The sequence below is a fragment of the Citrus clementina genome, unplaced genomic scaffold (assembly GCF_000493195.1).
Source record: "Citrus clementina cultivar Clemenules unplaced genomic scaffold, Citrus_clementina_v1.0 scaffold_1, whole genome shotgun sequence".
NCBI classification, from domain to species: Eukaryota; Viridiplantae; Streptophyta; class Magnoliopsida; order Sapindales; family Rutaceae; genus Citrus; species Citrus x clementina.
Genome location: NW_006263303.1, coordinates 5,291,242 through 5,309,910, shown reverse-complemented (window position 1 = coordinate 5,309,910; position 18,669 = coordinate 5,291,242). Strand labels below are relative to the sequence as shown.

General features: G+C 30.1%; 1 protein-coding gene across 1 annotated transcript; it reads right to left on the bottom strand.

The window, feature by feature from the left end:
- Positions 1 to 16,281: 16,281 nt before the first annotated feature.
- LOC112095458 lies at positions 16,282 to 17,127 on the bottom strand. The gene has a single exon (XM_024177396.1). The coding sequence runs from the start codon at positions 17,125 to 17,127 to the stop codon at positions 16,282 to 16,284; it is 846 nt and encodes a 281-aa protein (XP_024033164.1).
- Between the last annotated feature and the right edge of the window lie 1,542 nt (positions 17,128 to 18,669).

The window sequence follows — 18,669 nt, the reverse complement described above, 5'->3', positions numbered from 1 at the left end:
TTTGTATTAGTTCTGTTGATGTTAAAAATTCGTAAAGAGCTATTTTCTCGCAAACTTGTAAAAAGAATTCTTAGCAGAAGTGGTTTTAGGCTCGTTTCCTTCTGCAATTCTAACTTTTTAGTGGCCCTCACGTCAGTTCACTATTGTCACAAATTGCTTTAGTGATAGACGCTGTCATTTGTGTATTGGGAATTTTTATTTCATTAATTTTTAAGTATATCGGATAAATTAATAGGACATTATAATTTTATTTGCAAATAAATGCCAACAAATTTAAGAATAAAAGACCATTTGATCTTACTAATTGTTGATGTATTGTTATCTTTCTCTTTATTCCAAAGATCACTTGGTCGTTAAATGAAAGTAGACATAAAAGTTGCATCGAATAATTATGCAAGTAGAGAGTAATTTTTATATTTTGAATATTGCTGTTAATAAATCCCTTAAAAAATATATGTTAGTGAAAATATATTTTTGTGTTTATTTTAGATTAAAAGTCTGAATTTTTCTATTGAAAATCAAATTTATTTGATCCTAGCTAAGAGTTTGGATCATGCATTTGAAATTCTAAATATTGTTATTATTTTATGGTTGCATTGTGTTTGCTAATGTCATTTTTTTTTCTTTTTTATGTGTAGACACTTGAAATCTAAAATGAGCAGCAGCTGGAGTTTAGTTTGTGAAAGTTGTGTTGTAAACTTGATTTAATTCTATGAAGTTATTTGGTCACAAGCTTGTGAAAAATTCTAATTGTCTTATTACATCTGTTTAAATGAATGAAAATTTTAGTATACTTAAATTTTTAGTGCATCACAAACAATTAATAGGGCATTTATTATTTTATTTGTAAAGGAATGGCAACAAATCAAGAATACCTGCCATTCCAATCAAGACATGCCAAATTCATACCAATAAATGTTGTTGTTAAAGTGTTATATTTTCTTAGTACCAAATTAAGCTGTAAAAAACTTTTAAAAATGATTTTAGTCAAGTCAGAAAAATTGAAGAACTGATTATGTAATTGAAAACTTGACTTAATATAATTTATTTTTAAGATAAAAAAGTATACTTTGGTGTAACATATCAAAACATCAAAAGTAAGTATATACAAAATTAAGTTCAAGAAAAAGAAATCTAATCAAGTTGAACTGATAGAAAAAAAATGATGTTTTAATACAAATAAATTAGCATCAATTTTATTAATTTAAAATATTTTGTAAGTTATAACTTACGTTTGCCTTAACTTTTTAAAAAATAAAATTTTTTGAGAAGCATAGCAATTGGTTGCATCCTTATATGGTATTATTGTTTAAGTTATAACAAATGAAGGAAATTCTTTTAAAAGTAAAGAGAAAGATGAAAATAAATTTATAAGGTTATTTTAAACGTAAATAATTAAAATTAATTAAAATGGATTCAAAAGAATTAGAATTTTCTAATTTTTTATTTAAAATTATCATGATCTAAAACTTGAATTTAGACATTTTTTTTAAATAGAATTTTATTTTTCAAATTATAAATTTTTCATAGTAAAATGAGAAATGATAAATGAAAAAACGTTTGTGTTGAGGTCAAAAGGTCAAGTATGGATAATCAAATTAATTGATTAAAATAATCTCTCAAAATAATTAATAAAGATTTTTTTAATCTTTTTTTCTCTTTCAAGTACAAACAAAACATTTTTGCCAACCTTTAAAACTTTGATATAACATATTAATTTTCATGGTTCATGGAATAATCGTATAATAAATATATAATTTATTTGATCATAACAATTTGAAAAATAAAATGTTTGAGGAGTATAACAATTGCGTGCAAAGCTGTTAAAATGAATTTTGGTTGAAGTCAAAGAAATTAATTATTTGAAAATAAATAGAATGACAACAATTTTAAATGAATTGATAAAAAAATTATTTTCCCAGAAGCTTGTAAAAAAATCTTATATACAAATGGATGAAAATTTTGATTTGATTAATTTTTTAGTGCACTGGATAACTTAATAGGGCATGATAATTTCATTTACAATTGCAATCATTCTCAATTGTTATTTATTTATTTACAGTTGAATTTATGAAAAATTAAAGCATTTAGTTTGAGAAGTAAAGAGAAAGATGGAAATAAATGCATAATTTTTTTAAAATATAACAAAATACTATTAATTAAAATGATTAAATGATAATAAATATGTATAAAGATTAAAAGCTTAAGTATATATAAATTCAAGTTTAGAAGAACTCATGAAGTAACGAAGATTAAAAAAAAGGACTTAAATTAAGGACCCAAAACGTTGAAAATGATAAAGGGTTGCAATAAAAAAATTTCAGTATTGTATAGTAAATTGATATTTGTTAAAATAATAAGGGGTTATATATAATTGGCCTTATTGATATTGTTGTTATTTTAAAAAATTAATATTATTATTAGTTGAAAAAAGGGCATGTAACATGTATCTATAGTGTTGGAATATAATGAAAATAATATGAACATAAAACCATTGTAAGGTGTAAAAGAGTAGGAATAACTTAACCTAGAAGTGAGATAATTTACTAAAAAGTTGAAAAATTATAACGGAAAGAATGAATTTATGAAGTAAACTTGGATCATTAGCCAAAATATTAGAATACACTTAAAAGAGTAAGAATATGTAACCAAAAAATCCTGAAAATAAAGTTGAAATTGATTAAAAGAAATTAGGAATACAAAAAATAAACTTGAAACATCTAATCAAAATATTGGAATTCAATATAAAGAGTGGGAATATAAAACCAAAAAATGGTGGAAAAAAAGTGGAAGAGCAGAACTTAAAAGTTGGAATAACTTGATAAGAGTTTGATAAATTCCAATGAAAAGTAGAGATCTGAAAGTTGAACTTGAAACATTCACCTAAATGTTAGAATTTAATAAAAAGAGTAGAAATATAGTATCGTGAAAAAAAGAATTGAAAAGGTTAACACAATAGTTGGAATAACTTACAAAGAATTTGATGAATTCCAATGAGAAGTAGAGATCTTAAAAACGAACTTGAAATATTAACCCAGAATATTGGAATTTAGTATGAAAAAAAGTAGGAATATATAACCAAATCGTGGTGGTAATAATAGTTGAAGAACTTAACTCAAAAGTTGTAAGTATCTACCAATAATTTGATAAATTCCAATAGTGAATAGGGATCTAAAAAATAAACTTGAACCATCCACATAAAATATTGAAATTCAATTAAAAGAGTAGGAATATAAAACCAATATATTAAGGAAAATGAGTGGAAGTGCTTAACACATAAATTGAAACAACTTGACAAGAATTTAATAAATTCTAATGAAAAGTAGAGAACTAAAAAATAAACTTGAAACATTTACTCAAATATTGGAATTCAATAAAAAAGAGTAGGAATATAGGACCAAAATTTGGTAAGAAAATAAGTTGAAAACGTTGACCCAAAAGTTGGGACAACTTACAAAGAATTTGATAAATTTTAATGGAAAGCATGGATTTGAAAACAGAACTTGATATATTTACCCAAATGTTGGAATTCAATAAAAAGAACAGGAACATAAAACCAATAAATTGTGAAAAAGGAGTTGAAAAGCATAACCCAGAAGTTGGAACAACTTAACAAGAGTTTGATAAATTCCAATAAAAAATAGAGATCTAAAAAATAAACTTGAAACATTCACCTATATGTTGGAATTCAATAAAAAGAGTAGAAATATCGAACCAAAATTTGATGGGAATAAAAGTTGAAGAGGTTAACCCAAAGGTTGGAAGAACTTACAAAAAAATTGATAAATTTTAACGGAAAGTAGAGACCTAAAAAATGAACTTGATATATTTACCTAAAATATTGGAATTCAATAAAAAGAATAGAAATTTAATACCAAAAAATAGTGGAAATAACAATTGAAGAGCTTAACCCAAAAGTTGTAAGTACTTACCAATAACTTGATAAACCTCAACAATAAATAGAGATTTAAAAAATGAACTTGAAACATCTATGTAAAATATTAGAATTTAATGAAAAGAGTAGAAATATAAAACCAAAAAGTGCTGGAAAAAAATAGTTGAAGAGCTTAACCTGAAACTCGGCAAGAATTACCAAAAATCTGATAAATCCAACAACAAGTAGGGATCAAAAAATAAACTCGAAATATTCACAAAAAATATTAGAATTCAATAAAAAGAGTAGAAATATAGAATCAAAAAATGGTGGAAACAATAGTTGAAGAGCATAACCTAAAAGTTTGAAGAACTTAACAAGAATCTGATAATGTTTAACAAGTAGTCGAGATCCAGAAAATGACTTGAAATATCCAAGCAAAATGTTAGAATTCAATGAAAATAGTTGGAATATAGAACTAAAAAGTGCTGAAAATAAGAGTGGAATAACTTAACCCAAAAATTGAAATAACTTAACAATAATTTGATAAATTTAAACGCGAAGTAGGGATCTAAAAAGAAAATTTGATACACTTACCCAAAATATTGGAATTCCATAAAAATAGTAGGAATATTGAACCAAAAGTAGTGAAAAAATAAGTTGGAACCACTTAGCAATAACTAGATAAAGTCTAATAGAATATTGAGATTAAAAAATAAACTTGAAATATCAAACTGAAAACTGGAAATTTAATGAAAGAACTAGAAATATAGAACTAATAACTGATGGAAAAATGAGTTGAAACAACTTACCAAGAATTTGATAAATTCCAACAGAAAGTAGGGATCTAGAAATTGAAATTGAAATATCCAAACAAAATTTTGGAATTCAATAAAAAGAGTAGGAATATAGAACTAAAAAGTGGTAGGAACAAGAGTTGAAGAAATTAACCCAAAAGTTGAAATAATTTACCAAGAATTTAATAAATTCAAATGAGAAATAAGGATTGAAAAACTAAACTTGATATATTTACCCAAAATATTGAAATTCAATAAAAATAGTAGGAATATAGAATAAAAAAGTGGTAGAAAAATAAATCTGAATAATTTACCAAAAACTAGATAAAGTTTAATACATTACAGAGATATAAAAATAACTTGAAATATACACCTAAAAAGCTGGAAGTTAATGAAAAGAGTGGATGTATGGAACCAAAAACTAGTGGGAAAACGAGTTGAAACAACGTACCAAAATTTAGATAAATAACCACGAAAAATAAGAATTTGAAAAGTAAACTTGAAATATGTATTATAAATATTGGAATGTAACAAAATAAGTAGTAATGTAACCATTTTGTGACATGTTTATATTTTTTTATTTTTTTGTACTATTTTTAAATTTAAAATTATTACAATCTTTTTCCTCATTTAATTACAATTTTATCCTTTTTTTTCAAATTTTTTCATAATTTTTTCACATTAAAAACAAATAAAAATATAATTTTCATTATATTATCCGGTTAAAAACCGGTTGTACCGGTTGCATGCACGCGCTGTATGAGATACAACGCTGCATGGTAGGTTGACTCATCATTTTGATAAGGAGTCATCCTAGAGTACAGTAGTGTATGACACGCGACTAGTTGATCGGTGAAAAGGCAACTTGGACAACCTGTATTCTACAGGTTGTAAATAGTTTTTACATTTATTTAATTGATTTTGTATAAGAAAGAATATTAAAAATAGAGAAAAATTAAAAATAATTATCAGATAAACAGTAGAATGCTGTAAGATATTTGAAAAAAATAATTTAAAAAATAATGAATTGTAAAAAAAAAACCTCTTAAATAATTATATTCCAGATAATTTGGTTAAATATCAATACATAGGGTAATAGTTTCAAGTTTATTTGTTATGTTTCTTAATTTGGTTATGCTTTCTCAATTACCAGGTCATGTATCTCAACTTATTATTCCACTAATTTTATGTTTATAATTCCTACTTTTATCTTTGCATTCCAACAATTTGGCTTAAATTCCAAGTTAAGCTTCTATAACTTCTATTTCCATTCAATAAATTCCGAATTTGATAAAACTTTCTCCATTATTGGTTCTAATGCATCAACTAATTTTTTTTAACTAGTTTTGTGTTACATATTCCAATTAACAAGGTCAAATGCTCAAATTCTAATGAAATGGGTTAGATCCCTAGCGCATATTATAGGTTTTTACAACTGCTTAAATTAGTTACTACATTTCATTAAACTTTATTATTTTGTGGTTCTATACTTTCACCTAATAAATTCACTAGATTTAGGTTGAGTATTCCAACTAAATAGGTAACATCCCACCATGATGGGTTAAATACCGAATATGCTATTAAGTTCTTTTCTTTTTATTTGATTTCTTCCTATATTTCGTTATCCTTTCTCATCTTATGGTTCTAATATTTCAACTAATAGTTTCACCAAATTCGTGTAAGTATTCCAACTAATTAGTCACATTCTATATATATAGATTTGTTCCTACAATTCATTATACTTTCTAAATATATGATTTTTATTATTCACCTAATAGTTTCACTACCTTTGTCGACTAACTAGGTAATATTCCAGTATAATAGGTTAATTATCACATATGCTTTTTAAATTTTTTTTTTGGGTTTGATTTGTTTCTATATTTCGTTAAACTTTCTCGTTTCATGATTCTCTTGTTCCACTTAATAATTTCTCTATTTTTGTGTTGTATATTCCAACTAACTAGGTAACATTTTAATATTCTGAGTTAGATACTAAATATGATACACACACACACAAACACACACACGCAAAATCGTTATGATTTCTCAATTTTATAGTTTTGATGTTTCACTTAATAGTTTTACTAGCTTTGTGTTGAGTTTCTTAACTAAATAGGTAACATTCCAGTACCATGGATTAATTACCACATATGCTCTTTGGTTTTTTTTGGGGGGGGGGGGGGGGTTGATTTGTTCCTATAGTTCCATAAATTTTCTCGTTTCATGGTTCCCCTATTCCACATAATTATTTTATTACTTCTGTGTTGTGTATTTGAACTAAACAGGTAATATTTCAATCTTCTAGTTTGGATATCAAACATGATTTATAGATTCTTTTTTTATTTGATTTGTTCTTACAATTTGTTAAGCTTTTTTAATTTATGGTTTTGACGTTTCACCTAAAAGTTTCACTAGGTTAGCGTTGAGTGTTCCGATTAAATAGTTCATATTCTAGTACTATGGATAAACATTGCATATGCTTTTTAGGTTCTTTTTTTTTTTTTGGTTTGATTTATTCCTATATTTTGTTAGGCTTTCCAATTTTATGGTTCCGTTGTTCCATCTAATAATTTCACTACTTTTGTGTTATGCATTCCAACTAACTAGGTAAAATTTCAATACTCTAGGTTAGATACCAAATATGATTTATAGATTATTTTCTTGGTTTATTTTGTTCCTACTATTCGTTAAATTTATTCAATTTATGGTTTTGATGTTTTGACTAATAGTTTCACTAGGTTGGAACATATCACATTTGCTTTTTAGGTTCCTTTTTTTTTTGTTTGATTTGTTCCTATATTTTGTTTAACTTTCTCATTTCATAGTTCTCTTATTCCACCTAACAGTTTCAATAATTTTGTGTTGAGTATTTCATCTAACTAGTTAATATTTCGTTATTATAGGTAATATACCAATATGATTTATAGGATCTTTTTTTCATGATTTTTTCCTACAATTTGTTAAACTTTCTCAATTTAATTTTATAAATGTATCACCCAATAGTTTCACTATTTTGGTGTGGACTGTTCCGACTAAATAGGAAATATTACAAATCAATGGGTTAAATATTGCAAACGCTTTTTAGTTTTTATTTTTATTTTATGTGTTCCTATATTTTGTTCAACTTTCTCATTTTATTGTTATCATGTTCCACCTAATAATTTCACTACCTTTGTGCTTTGTATTCCAAGTAGTTAGGTAATATTTTGATATTCTCTTTTTCGGTTGATTTGTTTTTATACTTCGCTAAAATTCTCGTTTAATGATTCTCATGTTTCACCTAATAGTTTCATTATCTTTATATTCAGTATTCTAAATAAATAGGTAACATTCTAGTATTTTGGGTTAGATACCAAATATGATTTATAAATTCTATTTTTGGATTTGTTCCTATAATTTGTTAAACTTTCTCAATGTATAGCTATTATGTTTCACCTAATAGTTTCACTAATTTTGTGTTGAGTGTTCCTAATATTTAGGTAAATTACTATGTAACATTCCAACATTATTGGTTAGATAGAGGTTTGATTTGTTCCTACTATTCTATTAACTTTCGCGCTTATGGCTACTATGTTCCACCTATAGTTTCATTAGTTTTGTGTTAAGTATTTTTTCTTTTCAATTAGTTTGAATCCAACGGTTTACTCTATTTATGGCATGGTGCGGACCTAAATGTGGGTAATTGACTCCTGTAGCATGAGCTTGAAAATGGAGCCGGGCAATAACAATTTTATTTTGTCTGTGGAAATTTAAATTGATGGCACCATTTTATTTTTTAAAATATATATTCAACCGTAAAATTTTAATTAAAATATTATTACAACAATAAATCAAATATAGTTAACCAGCAAAGATAATTTCATTTAATTGAAGGAAATATTATTGATAAAGAGTTTGATAAATAATATGTTAACTAACCAGCAATTGAAATGAAAATCTATGAATGCAAATAAATGATATTTTTACATTCTCAAGAGATAGAATCAATTCATCTTTGTCCTAAATTAAAATAATGTTATATTATTATATTATTTTTAGTGTTATTATTTTTATTCTTGTAATTAATAATAATAATAATGATGATGATGATTATTATTATTATTATAAATAATGAAAATAATCAACTAAGGTCATTTTAATAACTTGGAACAATTTATTCTGATTCCAAAATAAAGTAAACACTTCAATTGCAAAACAACTCATTTTGATTCCAATTTCTAAAGTTAAAGTAAATAAATTATTCTGATTTCTATTTATTATTCTAATTACAGTCCATTCTGATTAGTTATTGGTAAACATACCATAAAATCATTTGGAATTCAACTATATAGATGAAGCATCATTTATTAAGAAGTACTGACGTCGAGTTGATGGTACATTTATAAAGGTAATGACATGTCGTTTATGATTAAAACATAAACGATGAGTCATCTAAATTATGCGTCAACGCATATTTTTTACACATGTTAGTTGTTTTAAATGTGTTGGACAACATGTTATCTGCTTGCTTATTTTTGGAATGGCATGTCCTTTGTGAATGAAACGATAGACGACAAGTCATCTACAACTTGTGTGCCAATTAAAATATTTTTATTGTCATTAATAGTAGTAGTAATAATAACAACAACAACAACAATAATTAAGGCAACTTCTAACATTCCATTCTGATTTTTAGACAAAGTAAACAAACCAATAGAAATATAGCATATTTTAAATTTGATTCCTACAGTCAAAATAAACAACTTATTATGATTCCAATTCCAAACCATTCTGTTGTCAGCCCATTCCAACTACTAATTGATAATGCACCATTAAAGTATTGGAGTAATGTCCTTGACAAATAGACGATTATCATTTTCGAAGTAAAATTTTACAACAATTTTTTAAAAAATAATGTTGATTGCAAAATGCTAATTAAGGTTGGCAATAGGTCGAGTCACCTACAATGTGCACCAGGTCATTTACTATTTATGTATGTTGGTTGTAGGAATGTACTAGACTAAATGTTGTTTATTTCTATATCAGTTGAACGAATGTTAAATGACATGTCTTACAGTGAGGAAATAATAAACGACGGACCGAGCATAACCAATGTGTCGATTTAAATACTTTTAGTATTACTATTACGGCTACTATTACTAATAATAATTAAGGGTAGGCAGCAGGTTAATACTGGATTCTAAAGAATTGATAAGAATAGAACAAAAAAATTAACTGAAATCAAAATTTTCATCGGATCCTTCAAATATTTATAACTTTTTTAATTTTTTGACAAAATTTAACTTTTTATTTTTTTAATTTGCTTATGTCCTATTAAATCATGCCACCTCGCACTACTTTAATATAAAAAATGTTAATTTGTTTTATTTGGTTCCAATTTTAAGAGAAAAAAGCCAAAATGTTACTTGAGATTCAAACTGAACCAATTTTTCAAAAACGAGTTCAATTTTACTCAACCTTAATACTAATTGTATCTTTTTTAAAATAATATTTCTATCTCATAAGGATTTCATAATTTTTTTCACATTTCATGCCCTCAACCATCCCCAATTAATCGATAAGCATATTTTTTAATAATAAAGCATGTGTCATATGACTTATTTTTCTCTTAGATCTAGAGTATTCTTCAAGAATTTCATATATAACAAATATATAAGAAAAAATAAAGTTTGTGGATTTCAAATCTACAATATTATGGTATATTTATATAGCCAAAGTTTGTAATTAATAGTTGTAGTTTTAATTGAAATTGTTTTAATAATTACTATTAAAATTGAGTAATTCATCTGTTGGATGGTAAATAAATAATTTTATAAATTATAAATTTATCATCTAATAAATGAGTCTTAGGATTTAAAATTGAAACTCAAATGTTGTGATCACTAGTATTTTTTGTTTTTCTCTTTATTTTTTTCAATTGCAATTGTAATGATTATTATTTCATGTAACTATTAAAAAAATGTTTTAATTTTACTAAAATAAGTTGAAATTCAACTTCACAAGTGACATGTCATCTGTGAATAAAGCGAGAAGATGTCGTGTCATCAATACATATATAAAGGTAATAACATATCGCTTTTATCAAAACACAAACGATGAGTCATTTACAATATGCGCTGGCACATACTAGTTACGCCTACTAGATACGCATGTCAGTTGCATGAATTTCATGGATTGCATGTCGTCTCTTATATTATCCAAGGAATGACATGTCTTTTGTTAACAAGACGATAAAACGACATATCATCCATAACATGTGTGTTGATTAATATATTATAAATAATTTTATTATTATTATCATCATTAGTAGTAGTAGTAGTACTATTACTACTACTACTATTAATATTACTGTTATTATTATTAATTAGGGATAGGTAAGGGGTCAATACTGAATTCTAAAAAAACTAATAAGAATAAAACCAAAAAAAGGAATCAAACCGAAACCAAAATTTTCAGTCAAGTCCTTCAAATATTTAACCTTTGTAGTTTTTTATTTTCTTATGTCCTCTTCAATCAAGGCAATTGACACTATTTTAATATAAAAAATGTAATAGTTTTTTGTTTCTATTCGGTTCATGTTTTAAGGAGAAAATACCAAATCATAACCACAAAGTCAAACTGAATCGATTTTTTTGGAATGAGGTCAATTTTGCCTAGCCTTAAGGCTAATTGTATACTTTTTTTTATACATATAATATTTGGCTTTCAAAAGGATTTTATATTTTTTTGCCAATTTCGTGCCTAAAACTATCCCTTTGATAAATAATTGTTGTTGTTGATGATATTATTATTAACAACAACAACAACAACAATAATAATAAAAACCAACTAAGGTCATTTTAATAGTTTGTAATATTTCATTATGATTCCAACCATTTTAATTACCGATCGGTAAACGCTTCATAAATATATGTGATATGGCCAAATAAAATTCAATACTTAGCACTTATCAATTTGGTAAAAGAGAAGTAAGTTCAATGACAAAAAAAATTCACTTAGCCAAGCAAACTCAAACAAGTGGGAATTAAGGATTAGAAAATATGAAAAAATGACAATATTTATAGTGTTGACGAGATAAACAAGACAGTAAAAACATAGGCTCCAAGTGGGTTAACCCTCTGATATGTATAGCATAAACTTACGAAATGATTGCTCTATGAGAAATTTGATCGGGAAAGACGTTATTTTTATTTTTATTTATTTTTTATTTTTTAGAATAAGTGTCTTTCTTTTTTTTGGTACTTTCTTTCTTTCTTTTCTTTTCTTTTTTTTTTTTGTTTTTTCGAGAGAGAAGAGAAGCCAATAATGAAAGAATCTTTCATTTTTACTATAATCATTAACTGATTGAATAATGCAGTAGCCATCGGTTAATTCCATCTACCCTTCCTAATTTCAGCCATTAGATTACGTAAAGTGCAATCTACAGATAGAGTCACAAAATAACAAAATAGTGTGATATCATACCACCATTGCAACATAATTAGATCCACATTAATCAGTCTCATGATTGATAATCAAAGTTATGGTCAGTTATAGAATATAACCAATATAAATATTTTCTTTATAGAAAAAAATTTACATAGGAGGGTCACGTATTCTATCACAACTTTCTTTGGAATTGACTTATTATAATGGGAAATTTACAGTAATAACCAAAAAAATTTTGCTTTTTTTCATCTTAACCCCCCAAAAATATTTCTATCAACATTAGCCATAAAACAACATTTGAGACCAAAATACCCCTCCCTCATCTCTCCCCCAACACTCCATTTCACTCATCTCTCCCAAACCGATCTAACTCCCATCATTGGCGGCGACATCAACCCTCGTCGGCGGCGGCTCCATCTCTCACCGGCATCCGATTTATGATCTACAACCTTCAACAAAACCTAGGTTAGTTATTTTTCTTATTTTCATTAATTTAAAATGAGATTTTAGAATAATAATAGTTATAGCTTGAGAATAATAGTGGTGGTGATGATGTTTGTGGTGGTTGGTGGTGTTTGGGAGTATTGTTTTCGATTTTGGAGTGATTGCGCTTAATTTTGGGGGTGGGGAGGGAGGGGGGCAGGGCACGCGCGCGCCCATGCGCGGCTTGCTGTCGCACCAAAAATTAGAGTTTTTTTTTTTAACGAGTCAATTTTTTTTTCTGTAAATGTAATGTAATAATTTTATAAATATTACAGATACATGGCGAAATTAGAATCACCGGATATTGAAGTAGGCAAGATGTATTTTCGTTATGCTGATCACTTTCCTGGTCGAATTTCGAGCATGTGTATATTATCTTCGGTCATAAAAGCCATCGAGAAAAAATTAACAAAACGGCAGTTGAGTATGTTCAAAAATGATATATTTGGGCATTTCTTGGAGTGTCGAAGTTTTCCATTTAGTGGGGTAATTTTGCACAATCTTTTACTGCGGCAAGTGGCCCATGAAGAAGATAGCCATGAGGATCAGTTATGGTTTCCAATTGGTAAGAATTTGATTCGCTTGTCAATTATCGAATGGTGCTTGGTTACTGGACTTTCATTTGGTGTTGATACCAATCAAGAAAATGATGAAATGGAGCAGAGGCTACGGAATACGTATTTTGGTGGGGTGCATTGTAAGATTAATGTGAAGCAATTCGATGCAGTATTTAAGGAGTTAAAATTCGAGAAAATGGACGATATGGACGCATTAAAGATTGCGTTGTTTTATTTTGCGGAAAGAGTACTAAATGCAAGAAAAATCACTGTCAAATTCATTTTGATTGGCTTGACCAAGTTGATGATATCCAGTACTTCCGAAAGCGTCCATGGGGTCTATTGTCGTGGGAAATGATTTATGAGAGTCTTGACAATGCACTGTTCGAGAAAGACGAGAAATTTAAGAAGACTCGGTTGAAAAATCCATATCATAATATTGAAAAATACAATCCTTACGGCTTTACGTCTGGGGTTCAGGTGCTTTTTTTTGTTTATTAATAAGTTTTATAGTATTAAATATTTTATAGTTGTTTTATTTGATTTTTCACTTTGGTTGTTGTAGGCTTGGATTTACGAAGCAATCGGAGGGTTGCCATCAACATGGGTCGTCAAAACGAAGAATAAGATTCCCCGCATTCTGCAATGGAAGCCCATGGCATCTTCGAGAATCAACTTTGCGAAGGTTTATTCGTTCTTCAACGACGAATCTCGTCTTGTAAGTAATATATATTACTTATTTGTTTAACTTTACTAAATTTAAGAAATGTATACTTATTTAAAATTTTCAATTGAATTTATGGCAGGGGGACATTTTACAAACTCTTGAGCCAAATTCAAAGGAGAGTAGCAAAAAATATTGGCTCTCTGTGAAAGATTATTTGCCAAGCATTCCAGACTGGGTTCATAAGGTCGGTATACTCTAAGTACTAAAATTTTGTTAATCGAAATTTTTGACTTTTCATTTACTAATTTTAAATGATACTTTATACAGCACCAACCCTCAATCAACGCGATGCCGTCAGTTACAAGGCAATCAGACGAGCATGACGATCATGACGACATACCAAACCCAATACCAGAGCAGCATCATGACACTTTTGAGGATGAGGTGGGTCATGACACTTTTAATGATGAGGTGGCTGTTGATGACCACCAGCAGCAAACAGACAACGCTGATGACGCACTGGATTCTGAGGTTATAAATAATATATGATATTTTTCCTTTATAAATTATTATTTTTTTATTGTTATTCTAAATTTATTTTTTCCTTTTGTAATAGTTGAGGACAAAGCAATTTAATGATTACGTACGACGACGGCTGGATAAGATTGATCGTAACGTGTATGAAATAAAGTCAGAATTAAAAGATTTTAAAGAAACCGTTGTTGGCTTCATCGACACATTTTCTAAGCGTCCAAATAAGGATTCTCCCACTGCACGCTCGTATGCGGTAAGCTAATTTAAATTTAATAATTATGTTCGTTTAACTTTTAATTTGATAGTTATTTAATATGTTCTTTTTGGCGAATGTACAGGCCCCGGATGACTATGGAGTGTATACTGACGTGGGCAATGAAAATTTGTCTACGCCCACGTCATTGTATAGTTTCTATGGGGATGTTAGTGGGGAGAGCGTGCAGGTGTTCACAGAGGTGCCTCCGGGCGTTAGTAAGTTCGGCCGCGCGTACATACCGTCGTATGTTTATAACAGTCCTTACATGATTCCTCCAGTCAGGCGAGGACAGAACGTCCGGCCTTTACCGCGATCCCAAATCATGGAGCATGCGATTGACATGAGTACGAGTGTGGATGTAAATCCACTGAGAGGATTGGAGGACTCTCGTCTGTTTGCTGAGTTTGATCGATGGTTCATTGGTGATAGCAGAGTCCGTCGGAGAGTCCAGCACCCGTGGTCATTCTTTCAAATAATTTTGAATATATCTTCGATGGGATGGCTAGGCGATGAGGTATTTATATTTTCCTCGTGGTGTATTCTGTTGTGGATTTGTGTATAAATTTTTTTTAAATCGTAATATTTCTGTTTCTATACAGCATATTCACAAGTATCTCCGCTTGATTAGCGAGAAACAACGGCAGTATCCAAATGCCTTACTCTAACGTGTCACACATACTGACACATTGTTTTGGGTAACGTGCCGACAAAACTTATAAATACTATTTAATTTGATTTTTAAGTATTGCCTTCAAGTTTTGTTCATTTATGCATTTCTTGGTTATCTATGTACTAGGTGTTCTTGAATCAGTTATGGAACAACGAGGATTGTGCGGTCGATTCATTAGTATTCGACGACTGCTTGAATAGTTATCTTTGTGGGTGACAGCACACAATGTCCAAATCAATGACGGATGTCGATATGGTATGTATCTTATTACATTTCACATGCTCTATAATGAAAATATTCGAGTTGTTGCTTTTTCTTTGTTGTATTTCAATTGCATATATAACGAACATGTTTTTCAATTTTTATATGCAGTTACTTATCACTGTTAACTTGGACGGCGCGTATTGGGTACTAGCCCGAGTTGACTTTCGGAAAAATAAAGTCTGGATTTATGACTCATTACTCACATTTCGCGACAACAAAAGGTACAAGTTGAAATTCAAGCCACTTGAAGTTATATTCCCTCGATGGTTGGAATATGTTGGCTTCTACAATATCCGACCTGAGTTACGGAGTGAAAACCCGTGGAAAGTTATCGCAGTTAAGAGCGCCCCGCAACAAGAAAGAGGCACTGGCGATTGCGGTGTCTTTGTATTGATGGTTACGATGTATTTAATGTTCGGGTTTAGATTGGAGTTTAACGCTAGTCATGTCGAGTACTTTAGAAAGAAGATTGCGGTTGATATATTTAATGACGATATTATATTGTAGACCTATGTAGTAATTTTAATGTTGAAATTTGATTTTTTTTTAATTTGCGCACTTAAGTTTATATAATTTTAATGCCTCACATTTTGAACTTTAAAATAAATAAAGTTTTATGAAATATAAATGTACAATACACAAAAAACAATAACAGTTTTAACCAACGAAATACAAAAAACAATAACAGTTTTAACCAACGAAACACAAAAATAATAATAGTTTTAACCAACGAATAACACACAAAATACAACTAACTTCGAGTCGACGCAATAGGATTCTTACATCGCTTACGATTATGGCATAGTTCATGACACCGGCCGCATCTTATAGTCCGCCGGTCAACGTCCTCGCCAGCCGAGGGTATTCTGAGCTCTTTACAACGGCCAGGTGGTGGTGCCTCAACTGGTGGGTATACTTGCATCTCCTGAATTTCATCTAGAACTTCCCAATCAGCCACATCACCAATTGGCTCCACTGGTTGTACATAAGCCATCGCCAACGATTCTGTAGTGTAAAAGTCCGAGCGAAGGTTAATAAAATCCACCCGGTGTGTTAGACACGCCGCAATTGCATGAGCACACACAAGCTGATCAAGCTGAAACACTCTGCAGAAGCAAGTTCTCTTTTGCAAGTCAACCAACCCTTCCTTAAGCCCACCGCCTATAACTTGAAAGCGATACGGAGACACCGGCCGAACTATCATTCTTTCAGCTATAGTTCTCATCTCAGTGACTATTTCATCCGCCCATGATGTTAGCCGAGTAGTCATTGATTCAGCCACAATTTTTCTATCATAAAACCATTGCTGCAATGTTTTCCTAAAGTGATCAACAAAATGAGTAACAAGAAATTTTCGAGGTTCCCTCATGAAAGCATTAACACTCTCCGCGATCTTGGTGGTAAGAATGTTGTACCTCTTACCTTCAAACTGAGACCTTGCCCAATTACACGTACAAACATTATTTTCTAGGTAATCAGCCGTACTCGAGTGGATCATCCACAACCCTTCAAGTTGTCTCTTAAATTCCTCGTGGCCATATGCTTTTGCTGCATTAATAAAGGCAGGCTCAAATTCATCCCAAAGAGCTTTGGACATTCTAAATTTTGACTTAATGTTACCTTTGACGTGGTAAAAACAAACGCCATGAGTTGCATTGTGAAATACTTTAAAAACAGCTCTCCTTATGGCAGTGCATCGATCAGAGATAATTACCAACTCAAGTCTATCACCAATCACTCCGTGTAACTTCATCATAAATCATTCCCAAGCATCATTGTTTTCTGAATCCATGATTCCAATGGCTAACGGATATAATTGATTGTTACCATCAAGACATGTTGCCACGAACATGCTTCCACGATATAGTCCCTTCAAATGAGTACCATCTACAGCAATGACCGGCCGAATGTACTGCATAAACCTCTTGATGGAAGATCCGAGTGCTACAAAATAGTACAGGAAATTACCATCTCCATCCTGCTCAAGGTGAGTGACTGTACCCTCATTCGCTGTAGTTAGTACGTGAGAGTATTTAGGGAGCAAGTTGTATGACTCTGCAGGGTTGCCGCGAACTATTTCAAGACCAACTTCTCTCGCCCTATATGCCTGCTGGTATGTTAACTGAACATTGTATTCTTCTTGCATATCTGCTCTTATGTCATTGGGAGTATAAATCCTCTTATCTTGAATATATTTTTCTGCGATAATATGACCGACAACCCGGCTCCTTACTTGATGACGTCCATAAACCAATACCTCATTATGACAAGTGTGTACATTATCAATTCTCTTCACCACCCAAGGAACATTTTGCTCGCTCGAACTTCTAGTTGCTCGAATACGCCATTTACATGATTCTGAACAACAGTGAGCCTCGAAACGTGTCGTAGTAGACCGTGCAATCTTGAAATCAAACTTATCTCTAAAGGCCACCTTGCGTAGTTGTAATATAAGCTCATTCTTCTCAGCAAATAGCTTACCCACGCTGATATCATTTGAGTCACAACTGCTAACAAAACTTGAAGCAACCATGTTCGAAGGCAAAGTTGGAGCAAGACTTGTAAGGGAGTCAATTCTCCTTCTCGATCGAATCATAGAAGGAATAGCTCTATTGCCTCTGTTATTCACAGGAATATTGTCTTCACAATCATCCTCATGCTGAAACGACGGAACATTCGAAGGACCGACTCCTCCATCATCACCATCATTATTGAAACGAGTGCCCCGCCTCGTATTATTAGAAGGTTCTACACAAATATTATCCCCCTCTGTCTCATTATGAAAATCATCATTGTCCCGAAAATCATTGTTGTGATACAGAGAATATCGTTGCTCCAACGACGTTGTTATTGGAAATACCGTTGCTCCAACATCCTGTAACGTAATGCCATTATCATCATCGTTGTCATAATTGTTGTGGATTGGAGAGTAATATTGCTGCAGCGATATTGTCCTTGGCAACATCTCTTCATCATTATCGGGGCCAGACATATTACTCTAAACGAAGTTTCTGTATCGACATGTGGCTCAATACCTTCGCTCGGAACTCGAGGTGATGTGGTCACGAATATAGGAATGCATCCAAAATTAGCTACGTCAGATGCCATATGCAACACAACCCTCACCATTTCATCGTCA

Excerpts from the sequence above, each read along its gene's own strand:
- LOC112095458 (XM_024177396.1), bottom strand. The coding sequence starts at position 17,127 with ATGTCCAAAGCTCTTTGGGATGAATTTGAGCCTGCCTTTATTAATGCA.